Source organism: Magnolia sinica, chromosome 8, assembly GCF_029962835.1.
Source record: "Magnolia sinica isolate HGM2019 chromosome 8, MsV1, whole genome shotgun sequence".
NCBI classification, from domain to species: domain Eukaryota; kingdom Viridiplantae; phylum Streptophyta; class Magnoliopsida; order Magnoliales; family Magnoliaceae; genus Magnolia; species Magnolia sinica.
In genome coordinates, this window is record NC_080580.1 from 88261766 (window position 1) to 88279385 (window position 17620).

At 40.0% G+C, this 17620-nt stretch overlaps 1 protein-coding gene across 1 annotated transcript; it reads left to right on the forward strand.

Moving 5' to 3' along the window:
* The first annotated feature begins 7778 nt into the window (after positions 1–7778).
* LOC131253615 (WRKY DNA-binding transcription factor 70-like) lies at positions 7779–10339 on the forward strand. Its single transcript, XM_058254683.1, has 3 exons — positions 7779–8200; positions 8952–9056; positions 9800–10339. Exons 1-3 carry the CDS (start codon positions 7860–7862, stop codon positions 10293–10295), a joined length of 942 nt encoding a protein of 313 aa, XP_058110666.1. The 5' UTR covers positions 7779–7859; the 3' UTR covers positions 10296–10339.
* Positions 10340–17620: the final 7281 nt, after the last annotated feature.

A 17620-nucleotide genomic window follows, 5' to 3' on the forward strand; every position in this document is an offset into this window, starting at 1 on the left:
GTATCCTAACATGCAGATGCATTTAACTCAGGACCTCAGCAAATGGACCCGTGAGTTTGGCACCCCTAGGACAATTCAACAAGCTCTCAACGATACATAGGTGCGGACCATTATCCTTAGGTGGCCAAGTACCAATTCTAGAATAAATTTAATGATTGTGGATGCTAGATTGATGTGCATGTGCAATTTAGAGGAAAACCTAATTTGAATCTTGTCCGATAAGTCTACTTAACATTCATGCGCTGAGAAATTGATGTTGGATTAGTCTTCAAATTGTTTGGACCTAGAAACTATGTTATATGTTTATTCTTGCATCTTACTTCCTGCATATTCTTCCTTGTTGCATACATGATTGTATTTTCCTGCAGCATGGTTGACTTGTTATCTTCTTGTCTCTTAGGCAATCCGACATCGCATGCACACACGTCTAATTTCTGCTGCTAAGAGTAGTTTGCATTCATTTTGATATCTTGAAATTTATGCTTTGATTTATTATATATTTATTTTCATCTGTACTTAAGGATGAATCTTATCTGCTTAGAAATGTTATTGAATATAGTCCATTCTCTGGGTTGGTCAGGAATCTGCGATTTGTGAGGGCGGTCTCATCGGTTGGGCCGTCCCGTGACTAGATTAACTGATTTGGGCGGACTCGAATGTACGACAGTAGTAGGACTACGTGGGTTACTTGCACCCGATGTCGTACGTTACGTGCTCGCCTAAATTTGGGCGGTTTAGTCCACCAACTGACCAGCCATGTTTGTTAACTATGTTTGCTCACGCTTGTTTGGAATTTGGAATACCCCATGCCCATTGACAACAGTTAGAATCGATCCACAGACTCGTGAGTCGGGCATGGTGGAATGAGACACTCTGTCCGAGCTGTCAGCCTACGCTGGGGTGACGAGCCTCCCCGTAGTGACCGCAAGCGATCCCTATTCTCAGCACTCCTCACGTGTTTTCATTAGGGGTGAAGAACCCGATGGGATCAAGGATCGCGGGGCCCTGGTCTCGCAAGTCGCGGGCCCTGGCATCGCAAACAGATAAGGGTAATGATATTATCGGGGTGTACCAGTTTTCTCAAATTTGCTGGATTAACAAAATTAACTAAACACTCGGCTAACACGTCCATGATAACATCACACTAGTTAAGTTGGCGACTCGACAGTTGAGCTCGTAATGAGGGAGTATTGGTCATGTGCGAACGTTAGACGAAGTCGCCTGAGGGAGTGTTGTTAGTAAGGTTATGCATCATACTATAATTCATGCATATGCATTAACAAAGATTAGTTAGAGATTTGTGAATGTGTGCTTTTCATTAAATTCATCATGGAATTATTATTTGATGTAACTTATGGCTAATGGCACCCACTGAGTTAGCTACTCACTCTCACTCTGGGAAGGTGTTTTAAAATACCAACCAGACACTTCATTAGATGCAGGTGAGGTGGAGCTCGACGAGCCGAGTGGGATGAGCATAGATGGGGAAGAGGAGCTTTCCTACTTTCAGCTTATGGGCGGGTCCCCGTATACTGTGCGGGTTAATTATAGGCTGTTGAGCGAGGAGATATAACGCACTATTTCTTTTGAACGTTTCATATGTGTATTTTGCCGGGCAACACCTTGTGCGGCCTGTTTGATATCTTGTATACTCGTATTCTCTAGCTGCTTTTATCTTAGTAGATTAGTTGTGGTTGTGGTTTATGTTCCAGTCGATTTCTTTGTTGCTCATTTTAATTGAATTATATGCAAAATCACTACAATTAGGATCTAAGTGACACCCGAGAGCTTGGAAGTCGAGTATTGCTTGACCCCTAAATTTTAGGGCGTTACACACATCCATCAAACTGAACAAATCTATTAATTTACTTTATCTTAGCTTATCTTAGGAGTAACGTTAATTAAGTAGTGGTAATCCTTAGATATAGTTTTTAGTTATAATCCAAATCCAGACTCATATGCTAGATTTGTTCTCTATTTAATATCAGGTAGTTCTTTCAAGAGATTTCATATTGTCGCTTTTAGTGACTGATTGTGAGTTCTTTTTTTTATTTATTTAAATAATTTTATTGCATCGAAAAATCATTTCTTATGAAAATCAAAGCAAATCATCTTCGAGAAAAAATCCCACACTATGATGATTATCATTTAATCATTATAAAATTCTACAAATGATTGAATAAGTGATTAATGTTATCAAATTTTAGATGTATATATTCAAAGTATCTATTTATTTCAGCACTTGGGGGTAAAAGTTGATTCGCTTGGATTGAACTACTCTATTAATTTTAACCCCTTGACATCCATTACACGTGATAGGAAACAAACAGAGCGCTAACACCGGTACGTAAGATATTCAGCTGGGGTACACTCGCCGTGCTAGGATGAATGAATTCGTGGAAACTATGTCATTTCAAGTTTCACACGCGCCGTACAATGCGAATTTAAACGTTCCAGGCGTGATTTAAAACCATTTCCTTAAGCATGATTTTACACCCTTTCATATGGTACGGCACAACTAAGTCTTGGAATGGACTAAGTTTTAGATTTCACGGTGAAAATATGATAAACCATCCAATGGACAGGTTGGATCCGATGCACGTGTCACACTGACAGCTCAGTTGTCTAGTAGCCTACAGTAGTCTTAGAGCAGCGGATTCGGTCCGGCGGGGTAACACCAAGTTCAGTCAATCCGTCACCCTGGGGCCACATTGATCTGTGTGTTTTATATCTATGCCGTCCATCCGTTTTACCATACCATTTTAGGTTACTTGCCAAAAAAAGAAGCAGATAAAATTCTCATATGGATATATATGACAATAAACAATGGTGATTGAACGGTCACCATTAAAAATTTCCTAGGCCCCACTGTAGTGTTTATTTTCCATCCATCCTCTTTATAAGAACCTGGAAGAAGAGAAAACACAAACATCAGCTCGATCCAAAACTATTGTGGGGCAAAAGAATTCAATCAATAAATTTTCTGATGGTGTGGTCCACCTGAAATTTAGAACCGCTTCATTTTTGGGCCCTTTATATAAAATGATATGGAAAAACAGGTAGACAGTGTCGATATACAAAATATAAATCAAGGTGGACCCACGGTCACGGCCTGACCAAACACAGTGTTAGTCTAGACTGACCGAATCAGCACTGGACTCGAGCCGTCCGAGTCGAGTCGAGCCATTTTGTTAGTGGGGCCATTGACCTTTCTTCCAGACATTCGCACGTGGCCTATCGTGTACCTGTGATAACATGATTTAAAAAAGGCCCACAAGTTGTCTGAGAATTACTAAAATAATAAAATGCATTCTAGAAGGGCACCATTTTATCTTATTTGGATCAGACGTGAATCTCATATATGCGGTGCTGATGTAAAGGATCTGGACCGTTCAGATGATGGGCCATATTCCATAACAACAACAACAACAAGAACAACCTGATTATCCACTTTTTTGGACTACAAATGTGTGGTTCTGAACAAGTTCCTAGCAATGGTTTCTATACAAGTTTTAGAACTCCATTGGTTGGACGGTTAGGATTTTTCTGCTTCTAATTAGGGCCCACAGAAACTGTACCACTTTGAAATTTGGCTGTCATCTCTATCTCTCACGTGGCCATTGATCTAGACCACTGGATTAAGGATTTCTCATCTGAAATAAGCCACAACCAAAAGCACACTGATTGAAAGATCCTAGCCGTCCAATCTTTTTTTGGCGGATTGCTTCATGTGACCTTTTGTTGGTCATTCAAGAGAAAGTTTATGGTCACAGAAACCAAGTGGCATTCCATGCCTATCGGACGGCTCAGATTGATGGTCCCAAAATTTAGTGTGTAGCATGTATGCACCATAACTGTTCATCTCATTTTAATACTAAATGCAGCAAGAAAATCATCAGGACTTGCTTTTGATTTTGATTTTTTTGATTTTTTATTTTTGTTGACGGTTATTAAATGTCCTATCTCGATGGACGCGGATTTCCTGCGAAAGCCTTTCGTAGGAAGTTCCTGCGCAAGGATTCTGAACGCGGATCCAACCCGTCCATCCGTTTTTTGAGCTCATTTTAGAACATGAGACCGAAAATTATTAGGATCCAAAACTCAAGTGGGCCATACCAGACGAAACAGTGGGGAAAGGAATTCCTACCGTTGAAACCTTCCCAAGATCCACCTTGATGTTTATCTTCCATCCAAACCGTCTATAAGGTCATTTTCACTGAGATGAAGTGAATAGCCAAGAAATTAAACCGATATAAAACTTTTGTAGCCATTTAAATGTTTCAACGGTGGTCATTAAATCCCTACTATTTCCTATCGTGTGGCTCACTTGAGTTTTTGATCATCCTCATTTTTGGCCGCATGTCCTGAAATGAACTCGAAAAACGGATGGACGGAGTGGCTTTCTCAAAAACATCTTAGTGAGCCCCACATAGAATCCAGGCTTTGGCAGGAAATCCGCGTCCTATCTCGATGGAATATTGCCACGTGGAGGGCACTCGAAACATATCCCATGTTGGGCCCGGACACGAATCCTGTGTCCCCTGTTAACAGGAAGTTCCTGCAGGCGGAAGCTATGTGGGGCCCACCGACATGCCCTTGAGAAATCCATTCCGTCCATCAGTTTCTATAGTCCAAAACAAGACAGGATTCAAAAAATAAGGCAGACCCAAATCTCAAATAGGTAACGCCGTATGAAAATGCGAGATTGAATGTCCACCATTGGAAACTTTATGGAATAAATGAAGTTCTTTATCAGGATAATATTTTTCCTATAGTTCATATCAGTAGAAATAACTTTATTAACGGTGTGGATGGCATATAAACGTCATGGTGGGCTCCAGAAATGTTTCAATGGTGTGTGTTTACATTATTACCTTTTCCTATCGTATGGCCCACATAACTTTTGGATCCACCTCATGTTTTTCACACTTCCCAATTATGATCTTTCAAAACGGATCAACGGAGTAGATTTATCAAAATCATCCATGTGGGCCCCACATATCTTCCGCTACAGAAACATTCCTGTTGTCCGGGGGAACATGCAATTCGCGTTGGTTTAACCCACCAACCTAGCACGTTTGGGGCACTCACGTCGTGCGTTCAAAAAAACAAAAACAAAAAGGAAAAAATCTTTTCGTACTCCTGCATTGTGCGATGCTTCATGCGCCTGCCCTACGAAATTGTGCTGGCGTCATAACTAAACTCAAATTAAACCGTCCAAATTGTGGGACCCACTTCAGATACGTCAACTAACAAAAAGTTGTACTGAACTCATGTCCAATCAGCGGATTGCCTGATGCATAAAAGGCCATTAAGATGAAAACCATCAACCGTCCAAATCCAAAAAATAGATGTCTCTTAATCACAGGTCAGGGTCCCTCAATCAATATAAATTACAACCTATAGCATCTATGCAGTGGACCCCGGAATTTGGACCGTCTGATTTGAATCTCATATGTGCCACGAGTAGAAATCTGAGACACCATTAAAGGTATATTCGTCAGCATCCCAACTCCTGGGCAGAAAATTCCAAGGTATCTTTTCAGACTTCCTGAATCCTTATCCTAGCCACGAAAAGTGACATTTCAGCACCATAAGAACTTTTCCACCGTTCATATGGCAATCGGACCATCCGATCCTTTGGTCCATCTGTGACTGGATCATAGTTCAAATATCACATCATAGGATGATCTACCGGTTCCACAAACCCTCTCTCTGAGTTCTTGCATTTGGACCGTCAGTCTTAATACTTCAAACCTTCCAATCAATCACATGTATTGGACGGTTATAATCACAGGATATGCCATATTCGTTTCTGGACTCGCTATTTGGAGGGTTAAGATTGCAGAACCTGCATACTTATGTGAGATGTACGGATAAATGGTAGTGAACTATCAGCAGTAGTAGCGTTTAAATCCAACATAATCCACCGACCAAGGGTATCTGTATCATTTGATTATCTTCGGCTGTTGGAAAGACGTGTAATTCCAGCCGTTGCCGTCAGCCTCGAAATCGTAGCCATGACGTACACGTACGGTAACCAATCCAGTCATGCATTTGGTGGGCCCCACCTTGGGATCTGCATCATTCTAGAAGGCACAACAGACTGATGATCTGGCCGTCCTTTTCTTGTCCCTAGATCAGATGCTTAGCATAAAAGGAAACGTTACCCGTCCATATCCGAACCGGCCAATGGACGGTCAGGATTGTAGTTATTGGTTACAACCATAAAGGAAAGAAATAACTTCGGTACTCTAGCATGATGCACCGTATACTGCTCATGCGTTAAATCGTTGTACACGTGGCAAACATATAAAACAAACCGCTCAAAACGTGGGTCCCACTTAGAGGGGTTACGAACCAAAATCACAGACCGAGATGCTGTTTTGATTGGCCGATTGGTGGACCACTGATCAACGGTCCATGCTCAACAAATTAGTGTCCATTAATAGGAGGTTATAACGGTTCAGTTAATCCGGTCTTAAGACCATGATCTACCGAAAGTGGGACCCACGGCTTGAACGATTTCCTTTATGTGAATCTTATGCCACGTGTACGATTCTGTGTGCACGTGCTCAACCAGAGCACCCATGAGAAACTGAAAACGCTTTAGTATGTGAATATTCTCTCGCGTGGATGGAGAACACACGTGGGAAAGATCCACTCCGTCCATCAGGTTAGACACCCTATTATTGTGTATCATAACAAAAATCAGATTGATTCAATCTTCAGGTGGGCCACACCATGTGGAACAGTTGAGATGGGACGTCTCACCATTAAAATAAATCAAGTTGTGTATCGGATCCTTCGTGTGTGTATGAGCCATCCAAACCATGCATCTGACTCAAAAAGACAGAATGAATGGATTCCAGAAAATAAGGATCTTATAAGACTTATAAGGTTTACACCACATGAATTTAGAGTTTTTAGTCATACTTTAATATAGTTTTCTATGGTGTAGTGCAGAGAATTCTTTTATTACAATGATTTTAAGGATGTATGGTAAAAATATTCCAAATCACCAGATGGACGGTGTGGATCTGATTCAAATCCTCATCCACGTGGTGCTCGGTTAGTTGTAGGCCTCGCTCTCCATGGGAGACAATTGGGTGGGTGCGGTCCTTACTGTGGGGCCCAACTTGATGCACGAATTCTATATCCATGCCGTCCATTCGTTTTTTCAGGTTATCTTAGTGTATTATAAATAAATTTAAGTAGATCCAATTATCAACTGGACCATAAAACCAGAAACAGCAGTGATCAACCATTAATGAGCCACAGAAGTTTTAGATCAAGATGATATTTCTTATTTCACTTCATATAGGCTTATATGACCTTATCAACATATTGGATGTAAAATAAAAAACACTTAAACATTAAATTTATCCCTTCTAAGTTTTTATGGTATGGTCCACCTGATAATTATATCTGCTTAAATTTCAATATACCTCATAAAATTATTTGAAAAAACGGATGAACGGTGTGGATATAGAATAAATCCATCAATGTGGGCCCCACTGTAAGGGCCGCACTGTATCTACTCCCGCCCTCCATACCACTACAGTCTTAACAAAATATCGTGTGTCATACCATTCGTCTCGATGAACCGAAGCCCCCCGTACAAACTTTCCACGCCTGCACGAATACGACGAGTAAGATGACGTTGACACGTGACATAATTGTGATGACGTAATACCAATTTTGCCCTTTTTCTGTGTGAAAATTCAAGAGGATTCTTCGTATCCAGCTTCCTTTACATTTCCATGCATTTTCTAATCCTACCCTTTCCTCACACATAAAAATGACATAACATCCTCTCATCCTTTCCATCTCCACTCCTCCCACTGAAGAGAGAAAAAATGGAAGCTCTTCCACCTGAGAATTCACCGATCATCGACTGCGGAAAGGCGATCCAGGAGCTGATCGACGGCCAAGAATACGCCACCCAGCTCCAAAATCTCTTCCAGAAAGCCCCACTTGATCAAGGGCTGGAATCAGCTGAAATTCTTCTCGATAAGGTGGCTCAGTCCTTCTCCAACGCTCTTTCGGTGCTGAATTCCGGCGTGATCGATAAGGATCGCTGGAATCCGTCGACTACCCAATTGTGTTCGTCATGTTCTGATGACCGTGGGGTCAAAAATTCCGGCCATAGTAAGAAGATTCCGGTGGCAAAAGATCGGAGAGGGACCTACAAGAGGAGGTGAGTACATAAATTTCCATGCTACTCATTCTATCAAATGTTAGGGGTATTTTAGTCATTTTAACCATATGGGGACATATTCGTCATTAGAAGAAGTATTGTTCTAAATTCCTATTGGGTGACTTCAAGTCAATAGAGGAAAGGCCAAAGATATCTCCTACATATGACAAATATGCTCCTGAGTCTTTTCAAATTTACAATTCTGTCCTGAAAAACCTTCCCCGTTTGGCATTTCCATCACCGTGACTTGGTACTAGTCCCTCACTCGTGTGGGATCACTGAGTATCTACACGCAGGAGAGATGAACACGTGTGAGAGATCTGAGCTTTTTATCAGTTGGATTTTCACTGTTTTTCATAGTTTGGCCAAAGAATCAAGAGATTTCACATCTCAATAGGGCTACAATATACAAAACAAATGGACGGTTAAAAAGATTCAGTTTAATTTGTACATTTGTGGCCCACCCGATGAGTGAATTATTCAATTTTTTAAATTAGCTGATCAAATCACTATTTCAAACCAGATGAAAGGCTCAGATCTCACACACGTGTTCCAAATTGGCACCAATTTTGTGATATCTTCTTTTTCTTTGTGTGTGCTATACTTAAAACCCAACCATTTTTAAGCATGAAAATATAATGGAAAATCTGCTAATTTTCATTTATTTGGTACTTAAATAAGCTATTTTTACTAATAGATGATATTTTTTTTTCTCAGCCTAAGATATATTTTTTTTTTTTCTTAATCTCAGAAGAACATCAGATACATGGACAAAGGTCTCGGCCACACCTATCGACGATGGCTATTCATGGAGAAAATACGGGCAAAAGGAGATCCTCGGCGCCAGATTTCCAAGGTAATTAGGTTGGGAAAATATAAAATATAATAGAATTAATAATAATTTAAAGAAATATAATTGCATTATATAACATAGTCATAAAAAAAAAAAAAAAAAAAATCATTTTCTGTATTTTAAACTGGTATAGACAGAATATTCGGAGTATTTGCGCATTATTGGAAAATAAAAATTCATTATTTTTTATATTATTTGAATATAATTGTGTAAAAAATCATCAATTTTCTAATAATGTGATCTTAAAGTACTAATCGAATTGCTAAGCAATAATTGTAATGCATGGGTTAAGTTCTATCAGTGGAGAAATATGATAGAGGTCATGGATATATGAATATGTATATATATAAATACAAATGTATAAATATGCACATATACATATAGCGAAATAAATACACTGATAGATCGATGACAAGCCATTTGTCTGGCGAGGATCGTTTGTGCATGACATCCAACACATTCAACGGCTCTTTTCGGCGATGAAGATCACATAGAGCAAAAATCAGGCCGACCCAATAATCAGGCTCGTCACACCATAGGAAACAATGGACAACTACACAAAAACATCTTCCTGTATGGCCCACTTGATGATTGGATTGGCCTGATTTATTTCATGGTGGGGTAAACCTATTGGATGGTTGGATGTCATGGGAACATGAGATAGGCCCCACTAATAACTTGATAAGGTGTGATCATGTATGTATATTTTGATAAGGTAATTGACATCTTTCACTTGTGGTTAACAGGAGCTATTTCAGATGCACCCATAAAAATGACCAAGGCTGTCAAGCTACCAAACAAGTGCAGCAGACGGAAGACGACGGGCCGTCGATGTATCGCATCACATACATGGGCCATCACACATGCAAGGACCTACTGAAGGCCTCATACATGTTGGATTCTACCTCTAGAGACTCTTTCCTACTCAACTTCGAATCCAATTCCATAAGCAAGCAAGAGCAACCTTTGTTTTTCACATCCTACACTTCAATTAAGCAAGAGGTTAATGAAGAGATGAGAAGTGATCTCACCCAAAGCAGCTCGCCTTCGTCCGGATATCCAATGCCGTCCGATATCCCTTTGTTCGAATTGTGTGACCCATTGCCGACCTTCTCGATGGCGGGGTCCGATACCGGAGATGTGGTGTCCGGCGTCTACTCATGTGCCAGTTCTCCCACATTGAACATGGATTTTTCAACTGGAATTGATGATATTTTTAGTTTTGATGATGGGGAATACTAGGAAATTAAGCTCCATGTAAATGAAGTTAGATTACTTTTCCTTTCTTTTCTTTTTCTTCTTTTTTTTTTTTACTTTGTTTTTTTTTTCTCTGTTTTTTTTTGTTTTTTTTTTTTTTTACTTTTCTGTATTTTGTATGACATGTTTTTCTTTTTTAAGAAATGATCAGCAACACTTCCTTCTAGTGTAACACATGTGTAACATAATGCGTGTCTGAATATGCGAGTGAGACAGAGAGAGGTGTGGAAAAGGCAATTAACAGCAACACAACAGAACATGAGATCTTAGGCATTCATTAGGTAGGGCTAGAGCTGGGCATCGAGTCAAGTCAGACCAAGTTATGGCTGACCCGACTCGATTCGTTTTTGAAATAGGCCTGACCCGAGCTCGACTCGACTTGGTACCGAGTCCAGCGTGCTTGAACCAATCCGAATTCAGGTCTGGCCTAAACTAATCCGAAACCAAGCCCGACCTGGTAAAAAGTATCGAGTTGTTTTGAGCTAGCACCGATTCAGATTGATAGATGAGGGGGGAGGAGAGGGGAGAGAGAGGACGACGGTGGTGAATCCGGTGATGGTGGTTGGTGGCTGCTGTGCAACTGTCGGGTGAGAGGACGACGGTGGTGAATCCGGTTATGATGATTGGTGGTTGCCGGACTTGGAAGAGGAGGATGAGAGAGGAAGAGAGAGTTGGGATCGAGTCAGGGAGGGTTGGGTCGGGCGTATAGGGTTAGAAATATTTAAAATTTAGGATTTTTTATTTTATATATACCTAAATCTAAGTCAAATCGGTTTCAGATCGAGTCGAGTTTGACCGGATTGAGTTTTGGGTCGAGTTACTGGGTAACTTGAACTCGACTCGATTTGAGTTCGGATTTGACGAAGGCTACTCGGTTCAGACCGACTCACCCATTTGGTTCGGGTTGAGTCGATTCCGAACGAGTCAGACAAGTCGAGTTAGGTGAGTCAAGTCGGTTTGTGCCCAGCTCTAGGTAGGGCCCACAGTGAGAATTCTGGCTGTGGAAGAGTGAGGGAAATCAATTTCCTGCAACTCCAGCCTACAGGGCTCCTTGAAGGGTGGGGCCTACCTTGATGTCCATGTGATGTCACCATTGAAAATGAGCCCAAAATTGAGGAAGATCCAAAACTATTGAATGCCCACCGTCGAAACCTTTGTGGGGCCCACATAAGTTTACGATAAGTTGATGTTTGTGTTTTCGGGATAACTATAAATGGGTTGGATGGCATATAAATACTACAAACAGGCCTGACGAAAGTTTCAATGCTGAACATTTTCATTTGAACTGTTCTTGCTATGTGTCGTACTTGAGGACCACTAGGGTTATTGGTAACTAAGCCTATACATATGTTGTAGGAAGAGCTGTGCTCAATGTGATGTTTGTGGGCCATCCACTCCGAACAGTTGAGACTCCTAGTATAATTAGGTCGACCCGAACATAAAAACGGCCAAAATCCAAACTTAGGTGGGCCACACACCTGAGAGAAAAGTGGGGATGTCTAAGGCCACCATGTTGTTTATATGCCACACAACTCGTTCGCAGGCGAACCCGAAAATAGACCAAAAAATAAATATGATTTAAAGCTAAGGTAGGGCCACACATATTGAAATTAGAGATTTTAGTCATGATTTTAATTTCATTGTTCCTAAGCATTTTCCCATATCTAACTATATGGTGGGCCTAATTTTTATTATGCACTTGAATAGAGGGTGACAAAACAAATGTATGGAGTGGATTTCACACGTACATCATGGTGAGCCCCACAGATATATGTTGCATGTGCTTCTCGTGACACTGGATTCAGGTCGGGTAGCTGTTGGTTGGAAAAGTCATCAAAGGACCGATCATGTTGGCACAAGCCTCCAAAATTAATAATCCAAGACCTTTGTGGACCTTTCATTTTCACATTACATCGCCATTCATTTCAGCCGTACCAGCCATTTTCGTGTAAGATTCATGCCTATTTCTTCGCAAGCTCAAGGCAATATCTATGATATTGCTGGACTTAGTTGGGAAGGTTCCTTCATCTCACACTACTTTTGGATAAGGCATGTGTGCAATACATGTGGAAGAGGAAAGGAAGAGATCTAGATGTAGAAAATTGCACAAGGAAGCTAGGGAGAAAAGGATCTTGACATTCATGGAAAATAAGGAAGAAAAAGTCAAAAGAAGAAAGTGCAAACAGAAGAAAAAAGAGAGAGAAATTAAAAGATAAAAACCATTTTATTCAAAGTAAGAGAAAAAGGTAAGAGATATTTTAGGTATGTGTTGTGTTTGCATTGTAAAAGTAGTATTAGGTGGGCCACACATGATCATTGGTTACAATTATAGTGGGTTTTACCAGATCGCTCAATCTAAATAATTAAATGGTTAAATCAAAACTTACGATCATGTGTGACCCACCTAATAGAAGTCTTACATGTGTTGGCTTGCTCTCCTTTGGAATAGGGTTTTTTTAATTTTATAATCCTATCAGTACTGCAACTCTAAAATACAAACTTTTTAACTAACCACTTTTTAATTTAACTCAATAAAAGCTTTATTAATAGCTAAGTTTCTTAATTAGATTAGGGTTAGGCATCGATTCTCGACAAAATGCCCCTTTGCAAAGAAAGGGCACCACTATATATGAAGAGAGACTACCCTAAATGATTTCAGTGGTCTCATCTCACTTGTGTTTTAGATTTGCTTTCTTTCGAGTAATCTCATAAGATGAGTTGGTGTAACATACTAATGGATTGAATTTCACATAGACATGAGGGTAAGTCTTATGATGCTTTTGTTTTGTCATTATGTGAGCTATATGAAAGGAGGAAGATGGGAGGAGACTCCTCACACCAAAGAAATGGATAAAATGGTGGGAAAAAAAGAAAAAGGAAAAAAGAACTATAAAAGCTTCTTTCCAAAATAAAGATAAGTACATGAGACCAAGCTAGAGAACTTTCAACGATAGCCTCAAATAGTAGTTGGAAGGAACTCTATCCTACATGTGAGGCCCACCATCGGTGATCAAAAAAGTTAATTAATGACTGGTATGGGGAAATATAGTCCGACTGCCCTTAGGGACGACTCGGGTTGACGAGCATACACTCCTGCGCCACATCATCCAGAAAAGGCAGACTTCGCATCCCCAAGCGTAGTCCTTGATAGTGCATGTTCCTAAGCTTCCACCTATGTACCTCACAAGGATTGTCCTGAAGTCTCTAGAAGCCTAAAGGATTAATCAACTTGGTGAAGTTGAGGAAGAAGAGCTCATCGAGAATAGATGAGACCGACGAGGAGATAGGTCCAACCCTCAGCTCGAAAAAATCAATAGCCAAGACGACCAATGCAGAACTTCCAAGCTTTTCATGGCAATCCCTAGCTGGTTAATCGATGGGTTTAGCTCGACTCAGTGCAGCTCGGCCCATCCCTGGTCAATCGATTGGTTCAGCTCGGCTTAGTTTAGGTCAATTTCATCCGGTTAATCAATTGGTTTAGCTCGGCTCCGACACAAATAATCGAAGATTCAGTTCAAATCTTTGTGATATCCAATTTTTGTAGCCTTTAACTTCTTCATGAGTCTTGATAGCCTCCTTGGATCACTCATATATAGGTTCGCCTTGAACGAAATAAGAGGTCCAAACCGTGCCGACTTACAATGCTCTGATCAAAGCAGTGCCAACTTACCTCGGGTATGCGTGACTCAAAGGTAACCGTTGATATCCATCACCTTCGCATAATTGTCCATCGAATAGATCTTATCCTTGGCACTGCCCTTATATCCAGAGCCCCTTATCGTATGGTACCGCTAGAGTTGCACGAGTTGCAAAGACAGATAGATGAATTCCGTCGTTTGGAGTTTATTCGCCCGAGTAATTCACCTTGGGGAGCACCTGTGCTTTTTGTAAAGAAGAAAGATGGTTCTTTACGGTTGTGTGTTGATTATAGAGGACTTAATAAGGTTACGATTAGAAACAAGTATCCGCTCCCAAGAATAGATGATTTATTTGATCAGTTGAGTGGTGTGCAGTATTTCTCGAAAATAGATTTACGGTCTGGGTATCATCAGATTCGGGTTCGGGAGGAAGATATCCCGAAGACAGCGTTTGTGACTCGTTATGTACAATTTGAATTTCAGGTCATGTCATTTGGTCTGACTAATGCACTTGCAGTATTTATGCAGTTGATGAATGAAGTATTCCATCCTTATTTGAACCAGTTTATAGTTGTTTTTATAAATGATATTTTAATATATTCAAAGACAAGGGAAGATCATGAGTGACACTTAGAGATGACGTTGCAAACCCTTCGTGCCTACCAGCTATATGCTAAACTGAAAAAATGTGAATTTTGGCAGGAAGAAGTAAAATTTTTGGGGCACACAGTTTCAAAGAATGAAGTTTCAGTTGATCCAGCTAAGGTTGAAGCAGTTTTGTAATGGAAACAACCAAAGAATGCATCTGAGATTCAGAGTTTCTTAGGTCTAGCAGGGTATTATAGCCGTTTTGTTAAAGGATTTTCTCGTATAGCTACCCCACTGACTCGATTAATTAGAAAGGATGCAATGTTTGTTTGGAGTGGAGCCTATAAGCGGGCATTCGTGGAACTAAAAACTCGACTGACGACGGCACCGATTCTCACTCTTCTATTTGGGAGTGAGGGATTCGTTGTTTATACAGATGCCTCGCTTATAGGTTTGGGGTGTGTCCTAATGCAACAGGACAAGGTAGTAGCATATGCATCTCATTAACTTAGGCCTCATGAGCAAAATTATCCTCCACACAACCTAGAGTTAGTAGCGGTAGTTTTTGCCCTCAAATAAGGACATAGTTGTCATTTCTCAGATTGTTTAATTTTAAGTCCGTATCTTAACATTTGGACATCGGGTTGAAATACGGCTTGCGGATCGATAACAGAAAAACAGTATGATCAAGTCAAAACATTCTCGAGGTCAATGGACCTACAGTCAACGACTATCCAGTGTACAAACCATATTTCGGAGCCTCAGGTCTTCCAGGTCTTACAACTTAATTCTAGGGTAACTACCCACATTCACCGCTCACGCACATCTCGCCTAATGGCTAAGGTCGTGCATGAGATTACTAACTACCCTATCCTACATATAATATAACTAAAGGATCTACCCATACTGAAAAGGTATGCAGAATCTCTCACCCTAAACCCTTCAACACGACTAGACCCAGATTCCTAGCCTGACTTTGGCATCGGAGGGTCCCCTACTCTAGCCAGGGTCTCCTTTTTTCTTTTCTTGTGCAGGTGCTTGGAGGTCTGAAGAGGGAGGTCCAAATTCTTGCATCAACACCTATCATGGGACTCTTCTCCGGGCCCACCTTCTTACGTGCTGACATCCTCATCCTTACTTTTTCTCGTGGGCCAATTGAATTTTGTATAGTTAGATTTTTAGGCTTATCTATTAACATGAGCAAACATAAATCACATACAGGTGGGCTCTACATGATTTATTTATTTTTAATAAAGAAGTCACTCCCACAGTTGGTGGTGTGGGCACAAATTTGCATCCCATCTACTGCAAATTTAGCGTGTAAGATGGTAACAAGATTGATGGTTCCAAGAAGTGCTGGAAATCCTAGTTCAATTGAGCAATGCCCTACACGTGCGGCCTACCCATAAGATCGGAACAGTTCATTAGGTGGGCCCTATCGACTATGGCCGATGATGAGAAAACCATATTGATTGGTCATTCGGTGTTCGGTCCATAAAATGGAAATAGGAGGATTAAAATTAAAATTTCAACGGTGCATATACAATGAGCAGATACCCACTATTTCAACCGATAGGATCACTTAACCTTTGCAGTATCTTTCTCGTGAGTCATCTATAGATAGGTCCACCGGATGAACATCTTCGATCACCAAGATAGAGCTGGTCCAGTGATTCAAGCTACAAAACCTATCCTTTTCCAATTTTTCTTTTTGCACAAATATATCGAATCCTGAAAGGGACTTGAATGATATACTTTGACAGCATTAATGTTAATACCAAAACTCTAAAATAGAATCTTTTCAGCTAACTACTTTAAAAAAAAATTTAATTCAATAAAAGCTTAAATAGTAACTAAGTGTCTTAATTAGATTAGGGCCAGGCATTGATTCTCAACAAGATGTGGAAGAAAGAGCACTGCTACATAAGAAGAGAGCTCCCTAAAATGATTTAGTGGTCTTATCTCACTTGTGTTTTAAATATACTTTCTTTTAAGTAATCTCGTAAGATGAGCTGGTGAAAAGGCCTAGCTATATGTCCTAGAGGGGGGGGGGGGGTGAATAGGACAATACCAAATAAAACTTATAACAGCGGAATTAAAAAGAATATGATAGCCAAAATAAATCACAATGCAAGAAAGTAAAATAACCTCAAAATTCAGATCTTGAGAGGTTGATACAAATGTTGTTCTAAGGACAACCTTACACCAAAAACCAGAGTTTATGGTAGGATAACCTTATTTTTAGAAAGATCTTTGTATCAAATCTCAAACCGAAGAGGAATACAGAAATAAATACAAACTAAATTAAAATAAATTGTAATCACAAATGTATTGTTCTAGGGACAACCATACACCATAAAAATGACAGGGCAACCTTGCTGGAACAACTTTTAAAGGAAATTGAATATCAAGTTGATAAAGGAATAGCAGAAAATAAATTCTAAACTATTGCAAAATTCTCACAATGCTTGAATTAAATGATTACAATATTCACCACCATACATACATCCCACAAAAGAATAATTAAAGATCAGAAGTATAAATCATTCAACCACAACACAAGGGATTATAGTGGTTCACCTGTGTGTTCACCAACTGTTAAACAACAGCCACAGAGAATGCTACTCCACTCCTAATATCCTCACACATGGGATATTGGCGTTCACTAACAAAATAAGTTTTCCCAGGTTCACCCAAAACCTTTACAATTGTGTCTTTGTCTGTGGGCTTACACAATTAAAAAACCCCACTTCTGAGTTTTCCTAGCTCTCCTCAGATAACCAATACAACAAGATTTTTCTGGCAAATCTTGAAAGAAACCAAAACAGAAAGGAATTTATAATTAAATGTAAAATACCTGATTATCTCCTTCGTTGTAGCAGCCCGGTAGAACCAAATCAGAGTAGATGATTGAATGTCCAAGTTCAATATCCAGTACTCAATTACAATGGTTCTAATTCTAATAGATTTTAAATTAAACCAAATAGGGCTTGCCTTAATTGATTTTGATTCCAAAGAAAGGGAATAACAATTCCTCTTATCAAATTAGATTGGAATAGTAGAAACAAAATCAATTAAATAAAG